This window comes from Drepanopeziza brunnea (genome assembly GCF_022702325.1).
Source record: "Drepanopeziza brunnea f. sp. 'multigermtubi' strain 214-2 chromosome Unknown ctg5, whole genome shotgun sequence".
In the NCBI taxonomy this organism is placed as follows: Eukaryota; Fungi; Ascomycota; class Leotiomycetes; order Helotiales; family Drepanopezizaceae; genus Drepanopeziza; species Drepanopeziza brunnea.
This window is the reverse complement of record NW_027094068.1, coordinates 114,878-131,256: the sequence shown is the minus strand read 5'-3', so window position 1 is coordinate 131,256 and position 16,379 is coordinate 114,878. Positions and strand designations below refer to the sequence as shown.

The 16,379-nt window shown below is 51.1% G+C and overlaps 1 protein-coding gene across 1 annotated transcript; it reads right to left on the bottom strand.

The window, feature by feature from the left end:
- Positions 1-1,261: 1,261 nt before the first annotated feature.
- On the bottom strand, positions 1,262-9,676 carry L3040_003533 (uncharacterized protein; the record flags this gene model as incomplete). The annotated part of the gene is made up of 7 exons (XM_007291846.2): positions 1,262-2,055; positions 2,121-2,812; positions 2,863-5,110; positions 5,159-5,376; positions 5,433-8,216; positions 8,268-8,413; positions 8,552-9,676. 7 exons carry the CDS (start codon positions 9,674-9,676, stop codon positions 1,262-1,264), a joined length of 8,007 nt encoding a protein of 2,668 aa, XP_007291908.2.
- Positions 9,677-16,379: the final 6,703 nt, after the last annotated feature.

Sequence of the window (16,379 nt, the reverse complement as noted above, 5' to 3'; positions counted from 1 at the left end):
TGAAAGCGAGATGGTAGTCGAGACAGACGAAATGAAGATGAAGATGAAAAGAATATTTTGACTTTATGGCTCCGGCCTGCAGCACTCTCAGCCACACATTTTTCATATCCATCTTGTTGTCCTCTGGTCTGGTAGTTTATGGGAGGGGGTGGTTTTCTTTCTTTTTTTGGTTGGAGTTCGGAGTTTCAAGTCTAGAAGTGGGAAGTGGGAAGTCGAGCGTTCCTCCTCCGATAGCAAGTAAAATAAAATAAAATGAGTAAAAATAAGCGCAGCGTAGCGTAGCGTGCCGAGCCGAGCCGAGCCGAGCCGAGCCGAGCCGAGCCGAGCCGAGCCGAGCCGAGCCGAGCCCCCTGCGAATTCCTACCTACGACATCTTCCGTACACACGACTTATCATGTCAAACAAAGGTGGTCCTTTCCGTACCGAGTAGAATGAGTACGCGCGTAAGAAATTGGAAGGTAGGGACTATGAGAAGTTGGAATGGAATGGAATGAGAATGAGAATGAGAATGAGAATGAGAAAAAGAATGAGAATAAGAATAGGATGGAATGGAATGGAACGGAATGATTTGTGTCTCCTTTTGGATGACTGACTGACTCGCGTACAGGAACAGGCTAGCAGCTGCTCTGCCGTCGAAGCCTATGGAGGGAGAAGACGGAAATGCTGGCTTGGCTACCTATTTGTTTAGGTGATTGATCTAATCTGATCTAATCTAATCCGATCCGATCCGATCCGATCCGATCAGGGCCCAGCTAACCTATGTGCGCTATCATTTCGTTGCGATTGAATTGAAGTGAATTGAATTATCTCAAAGCCCTACACAAAGCAAGCGAGCAATGTCTAGACGATACCGCACTTGGAAAACTAACATAATCTACCGGAAAGAAAAAAGACAAACAAGAAGGAGAGAGAGAGAGAGAGAGAGAAGCGCTATTTAGTTATGTGTATATATATATGTATATATATACTATTGCCATCCAAATGCCACCGCGAAGAACGTGAATAGATATGTGTTTAAGCAAGCAAGCAAGCAAGCAAGCTGACCTTTCTAGACCCGTTGTGCAAAAAATGAAAAGGAGAAAAGCCCACACACTGGCTTATTGCGATTGCGAGAAGCCAAGCAGAAGAGACGGCGCCGTAGGGATATGTGTGTATGTCTATACCAAACAACCATGAAGAAGAAGAAGCAGAAGAAGAAGAATAAGAACAAAGAAACAGCCAAACTCAAGATCAACACAAAATTCCCTGATGGAGAGTATCCCTAGATTTTACTCTCGGGCTGTTTTCTGCGCCGTTTGCTACGCCGTGCCGCAGAAGAAGAGCCGCCGCAGTCTCCATCTTTGTCGTCGCAGTCGTCGTCGGCGATCGGTCGCTTGCTCGGCCCAGATCGTATTTGCGTCGTCCTCTGGTTGATAGTAGTAGCAGCAGCAGCAGCAGCAGAGGAAGAGCTGGGCGCGGATTTCCGGCCTCGTACGACGCCAGCCTCGTGGTCTGTTTCTGTTGTGACGGACGAGGCGACGGAGACGGTTGGGGAGCTGCTGTGGGGTTTGGAAAACATCTCCCGCTCGGGACCGGAAGAGCAGCCGTCTTCCGAGGAGAGGGAGACTAGGGATGCTTTCTTGGAGTGGCCTTTCTTCCGCGGAGGAAGAAGAGGAGGAGGAGGAGGAGGAGGAGGAGGAGGAGGAGGAGAGGAAGCGTTTGGCTTCTCCTCCGCCGAGGCAAGGAGGAGATCGTGACCGCCGAGACCGTTGGGGACCAGGACTGCCTGGGAGCTTGTTGTGGTGGTCTCTCCCTCGGCTTTCAAGACGGTGCTCGGCACAGCGGGGAGGAGGGTGGCTGGCAGGCGGGCAACGGCATCTGTGGCGAGATCGGTGATCGACGCGCCTCCGAGGATCTTGAGGATCGGCATGTCGACCCCGAGCTCGGTCACGAACCAGGCGCGGAGGTCGACGGCGACGAGGGAGTCGATGCCGAGTTCCAGGAGAACGGATTCGGAAGGGACGGCTGCTTCCGACGAGATCTGTAGTTTGTGTCTGAGCTTCTGGGAGAAGGCCTCTGTTTCGTCGTGGTAAGTACATTTCAAACTTACGGCAGTAGGTAAGTAGGGGAGGAAAACGGACCTGTCACGATGTTCACCACTTCGTCCATATCCGTCGCAACAGCAAGCTGAGATTTCAAAGTCACCGTCGCGGCTTTGGCTTCCGTTGACGTCGCTCCATCGCCACTTTCTATGTAGTGCCAGAACTTCGGGTGAGGATACCACAGAATATCAGGATCCGTTCGCGGGTCTTTCGAGTCCATTCCAGCGTACAAGACGGGGTTGCGGCCGCTACCTGGCCGACCGGCAAGGACTCCCTCCGCGAACATATGATGGACCTCCTTCTCCGAAAGCGGCAGGGTGGCGCCGATGATATCGTTCAGTTCCCGGTTCATGCGGGCAGCGTAGCCCACCCCCTTAACTTCGCCGAGACCGATGAGGGAGCCGGCGAGACCCCGCTTGCGGCGTGATGATACGAGGCTGTTCATGAACATGTTGGCTGCGCAATAGGCGGACTGGCCCGAGTTGCCCATCACGTCTACGGCGGACCCGAAGAGGATGAAGAAGTCCAGATTATCGTGGGGGAAGAGCTCGTCGAGAAAGCGGCTCCCGTCTACCTTTGGCGAGATGACAGTCTTCATCTCCTTGAAAGTCATGTTGGAAAGCAAGGTATCGCTGAGCAACATGGCGGCATTTGCAACACCTGCTATTGGCGGCAACTTAGAGACGATCAGCTTGTGAGTTGACAGCAATGACTCTTTGTAAGTGACGTCCCTGCGATTGTGATTAGTGTCATCCCCGGTCGAATCTGCTCCGGGACTTACATGGCCATCACCTTCACATCTCCGCCCAGTTGAGCCATCTCGTCAAGCCAGCTTTGCTCTATTCCGGGATTCCGGCTGGTGAGTACAATGTGCCTGGCCCCGTGCAGTATCATCCATCGGCAGAGCGATCGGCCTAGGTTGCCTGCCATCCCGACCAAGAGATAGGTTCTGTCGTTCTTGAACCGCATCAAAGATTCGGCGCTCTGGATCCGCACTGGTAGTCTCGAGCAGGTGGTCCAATCCACAATCGTCACGTTCTCAAGCGAAGGAGTGATTCGAGGTAGATCCATCGCGCTGATAACAGTCGGAGAGGCCGCAGACCCGGTAGCTGGTGTCGCCGCATTCGAGTTCGCAAGTGCAATGCTGAGGCTATCAGCAACCCTCCGGAAGGCTTTAGATGGAGAGTAATTCGGAGTCTGGCTGAACAGTTCGGACAGTCTTTGTCGCTGGGTGTGGACTGGAAGCAACGACCCAAGCCTCTGAGCCAGATCCGAGGAGTCGGACTCGGACATATCTACAAACGTAGAGACGTTCATTGGAATCTTTGACTTGATCTCCCGGTCTGAAGAGAACTGATCCAGCTTCAGCCACCCGCTGGTATGGGACAGATGCATTTGTTGTCCTGTCGTGACGAAAAGGGGGTTGATGCCGCTGTGTCTGGATATCCGGTCAATGGCGGAGACGAGCGACCGTTCCGGCTCGAACACCAACAGAGTGCTATTCTTAACGGCCATATCAATGATAGTTTCTGCAGTCATCTCATGCGTGATCGCCATCAACAATGCGGCTTCGTCGCCGGTCCTCACATGCCAAGGCAATGTCCAGCACGCCGGCGTAGTGACCGTCGATGCCAGTGACTGGGTAAAGGCGATGACCTTCATCCCCACGCCTCCCATCTCACCGATGACAAGATATAGGAATCCCGCGTTCTTGACCCTCAGTGCCGTCAACGTAGAGTGCGTGACCTTGACTGAAACGGATTCTCGCGTGGCAGCAGAAAGATCTTCAGGCACAGGCACACATCGTTGCAGCTCGTAAGAGGTTCCAGGATGTGTGACCTCCACGATCGCTTCTTCACAAGCAACCTCTTCCTCAATGACACGCCTGCTAGACATGAGCCGGTTGTTTGCCGCTTCATCTGGGACCACTCGGGTGATCTGTAGGCGGCCGTCTTCGAGCCACAGTTCTGGCTCATTAGACCACATTCGCTTCGGGGCGTAGATATCGTTCTCCCACGTCTCTATCAAGACGATACGGAGGAATACCTCAGCGAGTAGAGATGCGGTCAACTCAGCCGGATGGGCAGCATCCAGGACTTGCAGACGAAGATGTGGCATCTCGTGGACGAGCGTCCGTCCGATTCCAAGCGTCATGTTGGAGTATGGCCTGTCAGACTTGCTGCCGGCTGTCACCCAGAGAAAGGTTCTAGAGATGTTGAGGAGTTCCTTGAAGGATTCCAGACGTTCTGAGGTCAAATCTTCGAACATGGGACTGTCCAGCTCGGCGAGATTCAAAACATGGACCATGGAGAAGTCTTGTAGCTTCGGGCCGTCTTCGAGGGAGTCGAGGGTTTCGATGTTATTGGCCCACGGACCTAGCAGATCCTTGAGACCTATCATCAAGTTTCTCGTCATGTCAGTCTTTCCGCCGACGATGAATATGGTGTCGAGGGGGTCTTGGGATCCAGAATATGCAAGCGGCTTTTGGAGGTGTTGAATCTCATCATCAACAGCAGTCGACACGAAGACGGCGACAGGCTGGTAAACAGACTCGGTCCCGGGAGTGACAGTATCGATGCCTGAGAATCCAGTCCGTAGTAGCAGAGAATCCCACTGCCCAGGGGTAATCAAAGGTGTCAGGTCTCGCCCATCATCCGCGCCAGCCCACCACCCAGGCACGCCACAAAAACTAAACCCGACTCTCGTTGCGCCATTGTCGATGGCCTCAAGAATCAAGAGCTTGCCCCCTGGCTTCAGTAACTTGCGGACATTCGTCATGGTATTGTCGAGGCCTTTCGTGGCGTGGAGTACATTGGATGCGATGACGAGATCATAGTAGTGTTCAGAGAATCCTTGAGTGGCAGGATCTTGTTCAATGTCAAGGGCCTCGTATATTATACGGTCGTGGCCTTTGAATATCTCCCGAGCTTCTTCAAAGAAGCCGACTGATATGTCCGTGAAGGTGTATGACGAGTATTTGTTGTCAAGATGCTTCAGTATGGACCGGGTTACCCCCCCAGTCCCAGCACCTGTCTCGCGTCAGCGCTGCACATTGCAGAAATAGAGGGGAGACAAACCGATTTCGAGAATCTTGATCAGAGGGTATCTGAATGCAACCTGTGCTGCAAGGAGTCCAGCGTACCGGTTGTACTCCAATAACTCCGAGTTCTGATAGTACAAGTCCAACAGGCCGTCTTGCCTCATATGCTCTAGGATCGATGTTTCGCCACGGATGAAGGGGGCCAATTTCGAGCCCACGACGTGCAAAAGTTTGAAATCAACATCCACTTCATACCTATAGACGGTCAGAAGGTGTATATAGTAAGTTTAGGGGGGGGGGCTTGAACGTACTGGTGGGCAGCAACTTGGATATCCTGCCAAGTGTCATCCAGCCACTCTGCGCGACAAGAGGCGTGTTTCCCTGCCCGGGTGTTTTGCACAACATGACTCGCAAAAGCAAGAATTCTTTTGCCATGCCAACTGGTCTCTTCTTGCTCGGTTGCTGTGACACAATCTAGTAATTGCTTCAAATAGTACAGACAGATCTTCTCGAGCACCTCGGCCTTCTGGATCTCAACGGCCGAGAATCCATTACTCCTGTATACAAGAGCGGCATCTGGCTCGGCCGTCCCCCAAACCAGTTCGTGGAATAATAGACGGTCATCGGCGGCGGTGGCGGGCATCAGCGGCTTGACTTCGATTCCTTCAATCTGGCAGATGGCTTTTCGGGTGTCGAGATCGTACAAGTAGACATCGCCACAGAGTGTGTTGGAGAGACTATCAGCGAGATTGGCATCGAAGAGAACATCTTTCGGTCTGCCAGTGACATGGTCTCTCGTCGCCTTGCACGTAGCGGGATTGACTCGAATGTTCTTGATCGCGACGGGGACGTGTAGTGTCCAAAGGCTGCCGTCACCGGGCGTGCCTAGACAGGCAAACAAAGTCTGGATGGCGGAATCGAGAGTTCCAGGATGCATCATCATCGCAGGTTCGGAAAGTGTTGAATTTGAATCCATGATAAAGCCAGTGGATGTATCCAGCTTCTGCTCCAGGAAGGAGATTCCGCGGAAAGGTCCTGTGTAACCATAGCCAACATCGGCCAGGCAGCTGTAGAATGTATTGATATTGACCTCGCGTAGATCATTAATCGCTTTGAGACTCCGCTCTGGAAGTGTGGAATCAGATGGTGGCCCAAGATGCAACATGAGTTTGCCCGAGCAGACGAGGACCAAAGATCCAGCATCCCGGCTCAGACAAGCATGGCAGGTGAAGCCTGCAGTAAGAGCTCGACTCTTCGCAGCATCGGAGGCAATGTTTTTGATACTAAAGAGCGTCTCCACGCCAGCCTCATCGTCGCTGATCGCAATCGCCTGAAGAATATGGAAGTCCTGGATCTCAATCAACTGGACGTTATGATCACGTGCCATGATTTTTGACGCTTCAAGAGCCATGACAAGGTAGCCCGCAGCAGGGAAGATGGTCTGTCCCTGGATCTGATGTCCACGGACCCATGGAATCTCGCTCAATTTCAAGTAGTTCCGCCATTTCAATTCCCCTTCTGCCTGGTCACTCGTGGTGATGCCGAGAAGCTGGTGAGGAGGCTCTGAACGCAAGCGATTCTCTCTGGAACCACGAGACTCAAACCATAATGTGCGTTCATGATCCCACGGATACGAAGGGAGGCCTTGCCGCGGATGGCGAGAAGAGTCGCAGTTAAAGAGGCGCTCGTATTCGGCGGCGTCAAAGGACTTGACACCAAATTGCGCCCACAAGGAGCCCAACGCTTCTGCGAAGGTCTCGAAACCTGACTTCCCCCGATATAGTAGACCGATATATGGAGTTGGATTCTTGCTGGCGGTAGCTTCTTGCAAGGTTTGTAAAGCTGGGCCCTGCAATGCTGGATGGGGGCCGACTTCCAGTGCAAAGTCATACGAGCCACTCGCAACAGACGCAGTGAGAGCCTGGGAGAACAGAACGGACTTGAGCATGTTTTCCATCCAGTACGGTCCTAGCAATGCATCATGAGCGTCCATTGTGTGTCCTTCGTTGACACTCGAGAACCAGGTACAAGCATCATTTGCCCTTGGCAAAAGCTCTATGTTGCAGTCTTTGAGCGCCCCCAGGTATTGGTCTGAGCATGGGATCATGTGGTGTGAATGATAGGCCGTATCAACTTTCAAGACTCGTGCGAAAGTCTCTTGACCCTCGAAGTATAGCTTTGCTTCATTGATTGCATCCGCATCTCCGGAAAGCGTGACACTTGTGGACGAGTTGCTGGCTGCAACGACTATTCTGCCTGTGCATTCTGGGCGGCTACAAAACTTAACACCTTCGTCTCTTGAGATCCCGACAGCCATCATGGCTCCTGGGACACCGGCTCCGGCAAGGTTCGCGTAGAAGCCTCGATAGTATGCAACTTTGATGGCTGCATCGGCGGATATGAACCCTGCGGCATAAGCTGCACCTATTTCGCCAGACGAGTGACCAACTACCCCAGAGAAGTTTATCCCGGCCGCTCTCAAGTGATCGACGAGGATAATCTGAACGGCAGTGCACAACGGCTGGGAGATGGCAGCTTCGGCTACCCGCGACGTTGATGCTGGCGCAGACAACTCGGCTGTCAAAGACCATTTGGGCCGATGTTCAACAGGCAGGCAGCCTAAGATTTCTTCGAGTCTCTTGATTGTTGCCCTTGCAACCGACGATGTCGAGATCAGATCCCAGCCCATGGTGGGCCATTGAGCGCCTTGGCCGGTAAACACGCCAAGAATTCGCTTAGCTCTGGCGGAGGAACGTGAAGACAAGGTTCGGGAATTTCCATTCCTCCTGTTCTCAAGCTCGTCATTCAGCTTTGCGCGCAGTTCAGACGTCGACTGGGCAGTCAGGAAAACTTTGTATGTCAAGACCGATCTTCGCGCGAGAAGCGTCCAGGCTAAGGTATTCAGATTCGTCTCCGGGCAGTCGCTGAGAAACTGCGAATAGTTGGTGAGGAGGGCGCCTAGAGATTTTTCCGACGCCGCAGAGAACGCGAATGGAAGTGCAACCATTGGTACTGGTGCAATCGTCGGAGGAGGTCTCGCTTGTTCAGGGGCGCTTTCAAGGATCACGTGCGCGTTGGTACCACCGAATCCGAAGCTAGAGTTCTAGTTAACCTTTGCCTTGGGATAGAGCGATGGCTGAACAAACCTGTTGACACTTGCTCTTCGCACGTTTCCCGTGTGGGACGGCCACTGCTGTGCCTTGGTTGGAACCTCAAGTCTGTGAATGAAAGGCTCTAAGGCGGGATTAAGCGTCTCGAAGTGGAGGTTTGGTGGAATTATTCCATGTTTAATCTATTTGCACGAGTTAGGTTTTGTCTATAAGCTATTCCGACGAAGTTGGAGCATGCGAGCTTGTGAAGACGTCAAGTCTGTTTTGTACTCATTCGCTTCCGCGTAGCGAGAAAAGCACAGTTCAGAAAGCACACTTACAGCAAGGCATGCCTCAAGCATCCCGGCAATCCCTGCGGCTCCTTCAGAATGTCCAATGACGGTTTTCACACTCCCAATGAACAAAGTTTGCTTTTCGAGGTCTTCGGGTTTCCCAAAGAAGGTATTGTGTATGGCCGTCGCTTCATTCAAGTCACCAACCTTTGTCCCAGTCCCGTGCGCCTGAAAGTATTGAGGTCTGTCTTCCAAACGATCCAGATCAAGGCCAGCCTTGTGATATGTTTGACGAACCAATTTGACTTGAGCAACGGGATTAGGTACAGTGAGACCTGTCGACCTCCCTCCCTGGTTCACACTCGTTTCGCGGATGATGCATTCGATATGGTCGCCATCCGCAATGGCATCGCTTAGTCGTTTCAACATGACAGCGGCGATGCCTTCCCCCCGCGCGTACCCATCTCCATCAACGTCCCACATGCGGGAGCGTCCGTTGGGAGAAAGCATCTTCAACTTACTCTCAGCAATGAACATCCTGGCACTGAGGATGAGATTGGCGCCAGCCGCCACAGCGACCTTGCATTCGCCAGTTCTCAGTTGCTGGACTGCTTGATGTACTGCGACCAGACTAGACGAACACGCACTGTCAATAGTCATCGATGGTCCTGTCCAGTCGAAAAAATACGATACCCGATTCGAGAGAATGCTGCGCGCCGCACCTGTAGCTCCATATGTTGGCAAGGTTTCCATATCCGCGAAGATCAGACCGGAGTAGTCGTCGCACATCAGGCCTACGTAGACTGCTGTCGATGTTCCTCTCATTTCTTCTAGAGTGAGATTTGCAGATTCCATAGCCTCGAAGACAACTTCTAACAGCTGTCGTTGTTGGGGGTCCATTGACTCTGCCTCCGCGGTCGATATATTAAAGAACTGGGAGTCGAACTTGCGGACATCCTCGGAAAGGAAATAGGCTTTTTTCACGTTCGAGGTGCCATGGTGAAAACCGTCGGGGTGGTAGAAGCCGCTGGAGTCGAATCTCTCCGGCGGTATAGGAACAGAGAGGTCCTGAGGTTGGCGGAGGGCCTCCCATAGCTTCCCTGGGGTGTTGGATCCGCCAGGGAACCGACATCCTATGCCAACAACCGCGATAGGCTCGTTGATGTAACTCATATTATGTCCACCGAGTGGCAAACCATGTATCACCCCTTATGTATATATATGTATATATTGGCCCGTCTGACTTTGGGGTCTGGATCTATAGCTGAGGCTCTAGCTGGACGAGGATATAACAAGATGCCGATGAAGATATACAACTCAAGCTATATTGTTGCGCAATAAGTAATGAGAAATGATAAATTCATCCAGAAAGTTCGTGATTGGAAAGCCTGTGATGACTATAGCAAGACGTATTAGACGAACAGAAAGATCTAGAGGATGTGAATGAGCTTAAGATGGGACGATGGGGACCTTCTCCTTCACTCAAAGTACTAGCTGTGGCAAAACACCTGCCAGCCGCGACAAGAAACGAGGAACAGAATCCTGGCCACACGGTCCCCCAAAGTATGTTCATGTTCCAGAGCTCATTCTCTAAGTGAAAAGCAATTCAGAAGAAATCCTAGCCAGATCAGGGAAAAACACATGTCCGGCGTGTGTATTAGGCTGTCCTTGTGCATGAGCCTAAGATGCTATGGCCCCGGTTCCGAAAACAAAGGGTGTCGAGATACTAGAGAGGCAGGTATGTCAACAAGCTCATCTACTACGCAAGTCACTGTTAGTCCCAGTCAAGATCCAGCTCGACGACTTGGGCTTGGCAAATGGAACATTCCCTAAACGATCTCTTGACCATTGGGTGAGAGAAAACGATCACGACCCACCGGTCCCAGCCTCATAAACATACCACGAGGACGGAATTCGCCCACGGTGAGATTAGAACAAAGCTGATTCGAGGACGATCCCTTCGTGAGCGACGTTAGACCCCTCACTAGCGTCGCAATATCCAGCCAGCTGGGCGGTCTCATGGGTCGGAAACAGCCAGAGCGTTACCCGGCCTGGCGTAGTCCGAATTCTCGTAGAATCATCAAGCAATAGTTGATTGATGCTGCGTTAGGGAGGTTTTCGTGTCACCATCAGAGTGGCTGTTACCGATACCGTCTGCAGCCCAGTCTATGCACCAGCTACGGCATTTTCGTTCCAAGAATAATTGCTTGCGCGGGAATGCCCCTATTGCAAGTGTCACGCTCATGGAACCCTATGCTGAGAATGTTCGCAACACGGCAGGGAAGTGACCCGCTTACATGCAGGACAACAATTGTGTAGCGAGTTCCTGAGCGGCGGTATGGAGACGCCGAGACGAGGCTGTGAGCGTGTGTGGTGCGTATGCTCAGGAACCCGAGTTTCAACAAGTTGGGATTCCTCCCAAGAACGTACTTCGCATATGCCGGCGATAGACAGAAGCATATCACGGAGCAAGCACCGCAGCTGGGAATGAAGATCGATGAAATGCCTCTTCTTACTGGACTGGAGATAGTGACGGGATTCTCGGGGATCGTGCGGCCAGCTGGATTGGTTTTCTTCTTCCTCTTCCTCTTCCAGTGCCAGTGCCAGTGCCAGTCCACGTCCACGTCCCCGTCCCGGTCCCAGTCCCACGGCAGGAAGAGGTAGGACATGCGCCACACCGGGACATCTTGGAGGGTCTCTACGTACCGTGGTAGGTCCGTCGGATGCAGTCGGTCCTATGTCGTGTGAAGTCGTCCTCGCGAAGTCGGACTGCACAAGACGAAGATGCACAACTCCATTGGTAGGCAGCTGGGCAGATTCCATGGCGATCCCATCAAACCGGACTTGCGGCCTGAAGTGGAAACGCCCCTTGCGTTGTCGAGGAAGGCAGTGCGCCGTGCCCTTGCCAGCTGTGTAGGGAGTGAATGGATATCTGTCGAGAAGGTGGAAGTGTATTTTGGCTGATGATCATTTCTGATGGATGTTGTTGTTGAGGAAGCGAGAAGTTGAAACTAGCGGTGTGGGCGAGATTCCGTATATAAAATACGTGACTGTAAGCTTATATAGTCACCATTTATCATATACTCGTGATTGAAGACTGAGACGGACTCTAGCGCGCCCCAGATGCAAACTTTTGGAGTTCCTTTGAGGATTTAAGCTCAAATTCCATGCATCGAGATGCCCGCGACGGGCCGTGTGATGGTCGAGGCCACCAGGGGGGACTACCGGTAGAATGCACGTCCCACCTTTGGGGCTACATACCGGGAGACTTCTCAGAGATAAAAGCTTATAAGAATACATGTTATAGTATATACAGTATACACAGTATACACAGTATACACAGTATATACTAGTACTTCTCCCTTCTTCTGTAAAGTGGTCACCTATGCAAGGGCGTCCCTTCGCAAATCTTTTAAACCGCGATCAAGTGCTAGCAACTATTACGACGAATACCGATCAGATAACTTATATTCGGCAGAGAAAAACCCCCTAGACTGAAACTTAAAACGCCTTTGTGGGACTTGGGCATACTCTGTATGTTTATCTGTAAGTACAATAGATTGAACTGAATACGTAATGAAAGGCTGGGAATATGTTCTCTAGTCCGTTCCAAAGTCAATCGCTTGACCGCCATATAGTCTCAATACGAAAAAACTGGGATGAACCCTGACTGGGTCGACTGAACTAGCAGGTGGATTCAGGACTAGTCAGGATATCCTCTCTGGTAAATGTATATCGAACGAAAAGATAACGAGCCTCCCTGAGATCTACAAAAGACATACATGCCTCTATCGAATGATCCAAGCCTAAGCGCTGTTGAAGTGAATACAGCGTGTTGAAGATGCTCGGGTAACTATCAACAAATAACTCGCACATAAAGAATAAACAAGAGAGAGTCCAATCAAGAAAACCCCAATGATAACCCATCTCGAAAACAGTCACAACCTCTCAGTCTAGCCTACCGATCTACCTACACCTTGAGTATTCGAAGAATCATAGAAAATATCAGGCAGTCAACTAGCCATCAACAAATACATACCTGTTACCGAGCCCACATACGAGAAAAAAAAAAAAAAAAAAAAAAAAAAAAAAAAAGCGACAAGGACCTCCAATCAAATCCAAACTCAAATCAAGTCTTCAACTCCCGGACGATCAAACTTCCGAACGACAATCCCCATCCACTTCCCGCATCCCGAAAACGATAATCAACGACGCCGCACGCCTCCAATTCACATATCAAGGAAAAGCGCCTCCACTCATCTCCACGGCCACGCTACGCCACGCCACGCCACGCCACACACACATCAGCGCTCCCGAAGCCGTTGCTTGTCAGATCAATCTCCTCCTGCTGCTGCTGCTGCTGCTGCATGGCTCCTGTCACACAATAGCCCATCCCTCCGAGTCTCGTACAACCTCGCAACGGTCGCAAACATCACTACTACACAACAAGGTGACATGTCTTCGATTTTTCAGAGAAAGAAATCCCGGATTCCCGCCATGATATGACATGACTCGATACTGTATTCCATGTAGTAGTACAAGTACCGCAGCCTCTGACAGCTTTTCATTTCTCCCTCTCCCCCCACCCCCTTTTTAATATGCTTTGCATATACCGGTATACGGCATGTACTCGGTATGTATGTATGTATGTATGTATGTATGTATGCGTGTCAAAGACCCGGAAATAAATTCCAGATGACTAGACTGCATATCCGTAAAAGCACACAATACGACATGTAGGAAACGGAAGCGGGAAAACCCCAATGTCAATCTAAACCTACCGTCTTTGGGATCGCCGATTGTTTCAAGTGTCGCGGAGAGAGGAATCCGCACGAGTGCGATTTTGTCCTTGTTCTCGCGGCTATTTATATTCGGATCGGCTGGTAAGCTGCACTTCGCTTGCAGCGCACCCACCCACCCACAAGTTGCCTCCTCATTGCTACAGCGGTGTACCGGTACATCGACCGTATACACGATCCCTTCTCCCAACTCTGCCATCCCTTTTCTCCTAATTGTCCCATCCCTTCAAAAACCCCAAGAATGAATCGACTACAGCTGACTATTGCCACAGTGATATAGATCATCAACCAGATAGACAAGTACGGTATGCATCTGGTGAATCCAATCCGCGGTCATGGAAGACATGCATAGGTGCATTCTGCATTTGCAATGCAAGAAAGTACGAGAGCCGGGCCTGGGATCATCCGGGATAGGGGTCGATCCCTTTCGCAGCTGCAGGTTGGGTAATCGGCGACGGTATCGGTATCGGTACCTGTGACGGTGACGGTGAGCTGTACTCGGTATCGAGATTGAACGGTAATGCGAATCTTGACATTTCTATGCATATATCTGTATGTCATGCGTACGTATGTATGTATGTGCGTATGTATGTGTATATGTATATATGCGGCTGGCTGGCTGGCTGGCCATCTCGGACAAAGCATGCATGCAGATGGCACGAAGTCGCCGGCCCTTGGGATGGATGGAATTATATGAATATATGGATAGCGAAACGATGCAGGTGCAGGTGCCCGCTGCGGCTGACAGCTGCTACGGCATCCTGCCCTTCTCACACGCATGTAACGTATATTCACATACCTACATATATACCAGCTGGGCTGCAGTGGCCCATAGCATAGCAGAGCATAGCATAGTAAAGCAGCTAGCTAATCGTACCCGTTGCTGGGGCCGGGCAGCATGCAAGACTAACGCTGCTGCTGCTGCGCGCTCTATTCCAAATTCTTCACCCTCCCTCCAATCTCTAAGCTCTCATACCCATACCCATACCCATATCCATACCCATACCTATTCCTATTCCTATTCCCATTCATATTCCTATTCCCTTTCTTCTTTCCTCTATTCAGGAAACTTCTATACCAGCTGACTGCATATTGATATTTGCAGTATTTTTTTTAAAAATCTTTTTTAAGGCAGTAGATTCGGTACCCTCGGGTACCATTGATCAAAACGTTCATATCCCTCCCCCTTCCTCGAGGCTGAAAGCTCAATCAAACATGCAGCTGCATAAATCGCTCCAGACCAGACCAGACCAAACCAAGAACAAACAAGCAGGAAACAAGCCCCCAGGATCAAGCCATCGGTCGTACAATCGACAACCCCGACGGTGCCAATACTGTAGCCAGGAAGAGCACAGAAACCCGTGTCTGGCTAGGTTAAGATATTATCTACCTATGCATACGTGGCCAGCGAGCCCTATTCCTTATGCGTGCCTCGTCCTTGCAACGGCAAGTAAGGTAAAGAAGGCAGTCTTTCAGTGACGTCTATAAACCACCCATGAAGTGAATAGACTAACTGATAAAAAAAAAAAAGATATGGGAGGGAAGGATGGTGGTGAGCGGAAAGAAAGATACACACGAGATTGCGAGGAAGAAAGAGAAAGACATAAACATAGAGCTACCTATATATCCTCAATCCCCCCCCTCCAAGATCCTACCTACCCATCTACCTTTCTTCACCTAACCTAACCTAACCAAACCTAACCAAGCCATCTCTTATGCCAGAATCCAGATCGAGCAAAAAAGTAAACAAACCCAGCTAGAAATCACCCGTGACAATGGACCCAACGCCCAATTCCCGCTTCCCGCTTCCTATCCATATGCCAGCTAGCCTAGCCTCGCGAATCCACACCCTTCCTCGACTCCTTGTCTTCTAACAAAGCTCAAGCTCAAATACAAATACAAATTCAACAATGCAACGCAACAAGCATCATTATATTATGAAGTAACAGTTAACTGATTGCAAGCAAGCAAGCACACATGTATGCACCCATATATTTACTAGCGTTACAGTACATACATACATACATACATACATACATACATACATACATACATACATACATACATACATACATACATATCTGCAAATGCATTGCATCGCATCACATTCCCGTCGCACTCCATCCATACATAATGTCCGTCTTCTTATAAAAGTAAGGGACTGATTGAATGACTAGATATGCCTCGAGTCGCGTCGAGAGTCCGGGAGGGAGGAGAGGCTAGCTAGCTAGCTAGCAAGGAGGGAGAGAAGGAAGGAGAGAGGAGGCTGGGAAATGTCATACCATGTCATGCCGTTCCAGTTCCACAACAGATACATACACACCGCTCTCAGACCCGGATAGCAACAGCGACAGTGACAGCGATTCCCCAGCTCCATTTTCCGTCGTCGTCGTCATCATCATCATCATCATCATCTCCGACCTGAAATCCCTAACCCATCCCCCACCCCAGCCCCAGCCCCAGCCCCAACATCAACATCCCTTCTCTCCCGCTCCCGCTCTCCCTTAGCAGCAGCAGCAGCAGCAGCAGCAGCAGAAGCAGCCCTGTCCCTCTTGCCCCGAATCCGCAACACCGACGCTCGTTCCCTCGCCAGCGCCAAATCGACCGGCTCGGGGTAGTCGCCGAACTCGATGACCCTGGCTCCGAGCCGCACGCCCGCACCCCCGGAGGAGCCATTGCTACCGCCTCGCTGCATCTCTGCACCGCCTTCACCTGGCTGCGGGGAGCAGTGGTAGGGTGGTGGTGGTGGATTTGGTGATGGGTAGGTCGATGAGACTAAGGATGGTAAGTAGGGTGAGTTGTTAGGCAGAGACGGTGGAGCTGAATGGTATGGGATGGTGGGGGGCGAGAACGTGAAGTTTGAGGAGGTGGAGGGTGAGGGTGAGGGTGAGAAGGTCGCGGCGGTAGGGTTGATGGGATGTTTGGGCCCAGGGGGTTGCGGCGATGTCGACGTGTTTAGATTTCTGTAAGCAGGTAGATGTTTGTTAGCCCAACCCAAACATACTTCTTTGCCCGTCTAACTTTCTCTTCAATCATAGGTGCGTGCTCCTGGGAAAAGGGGCAGCCGAGAAATAGAC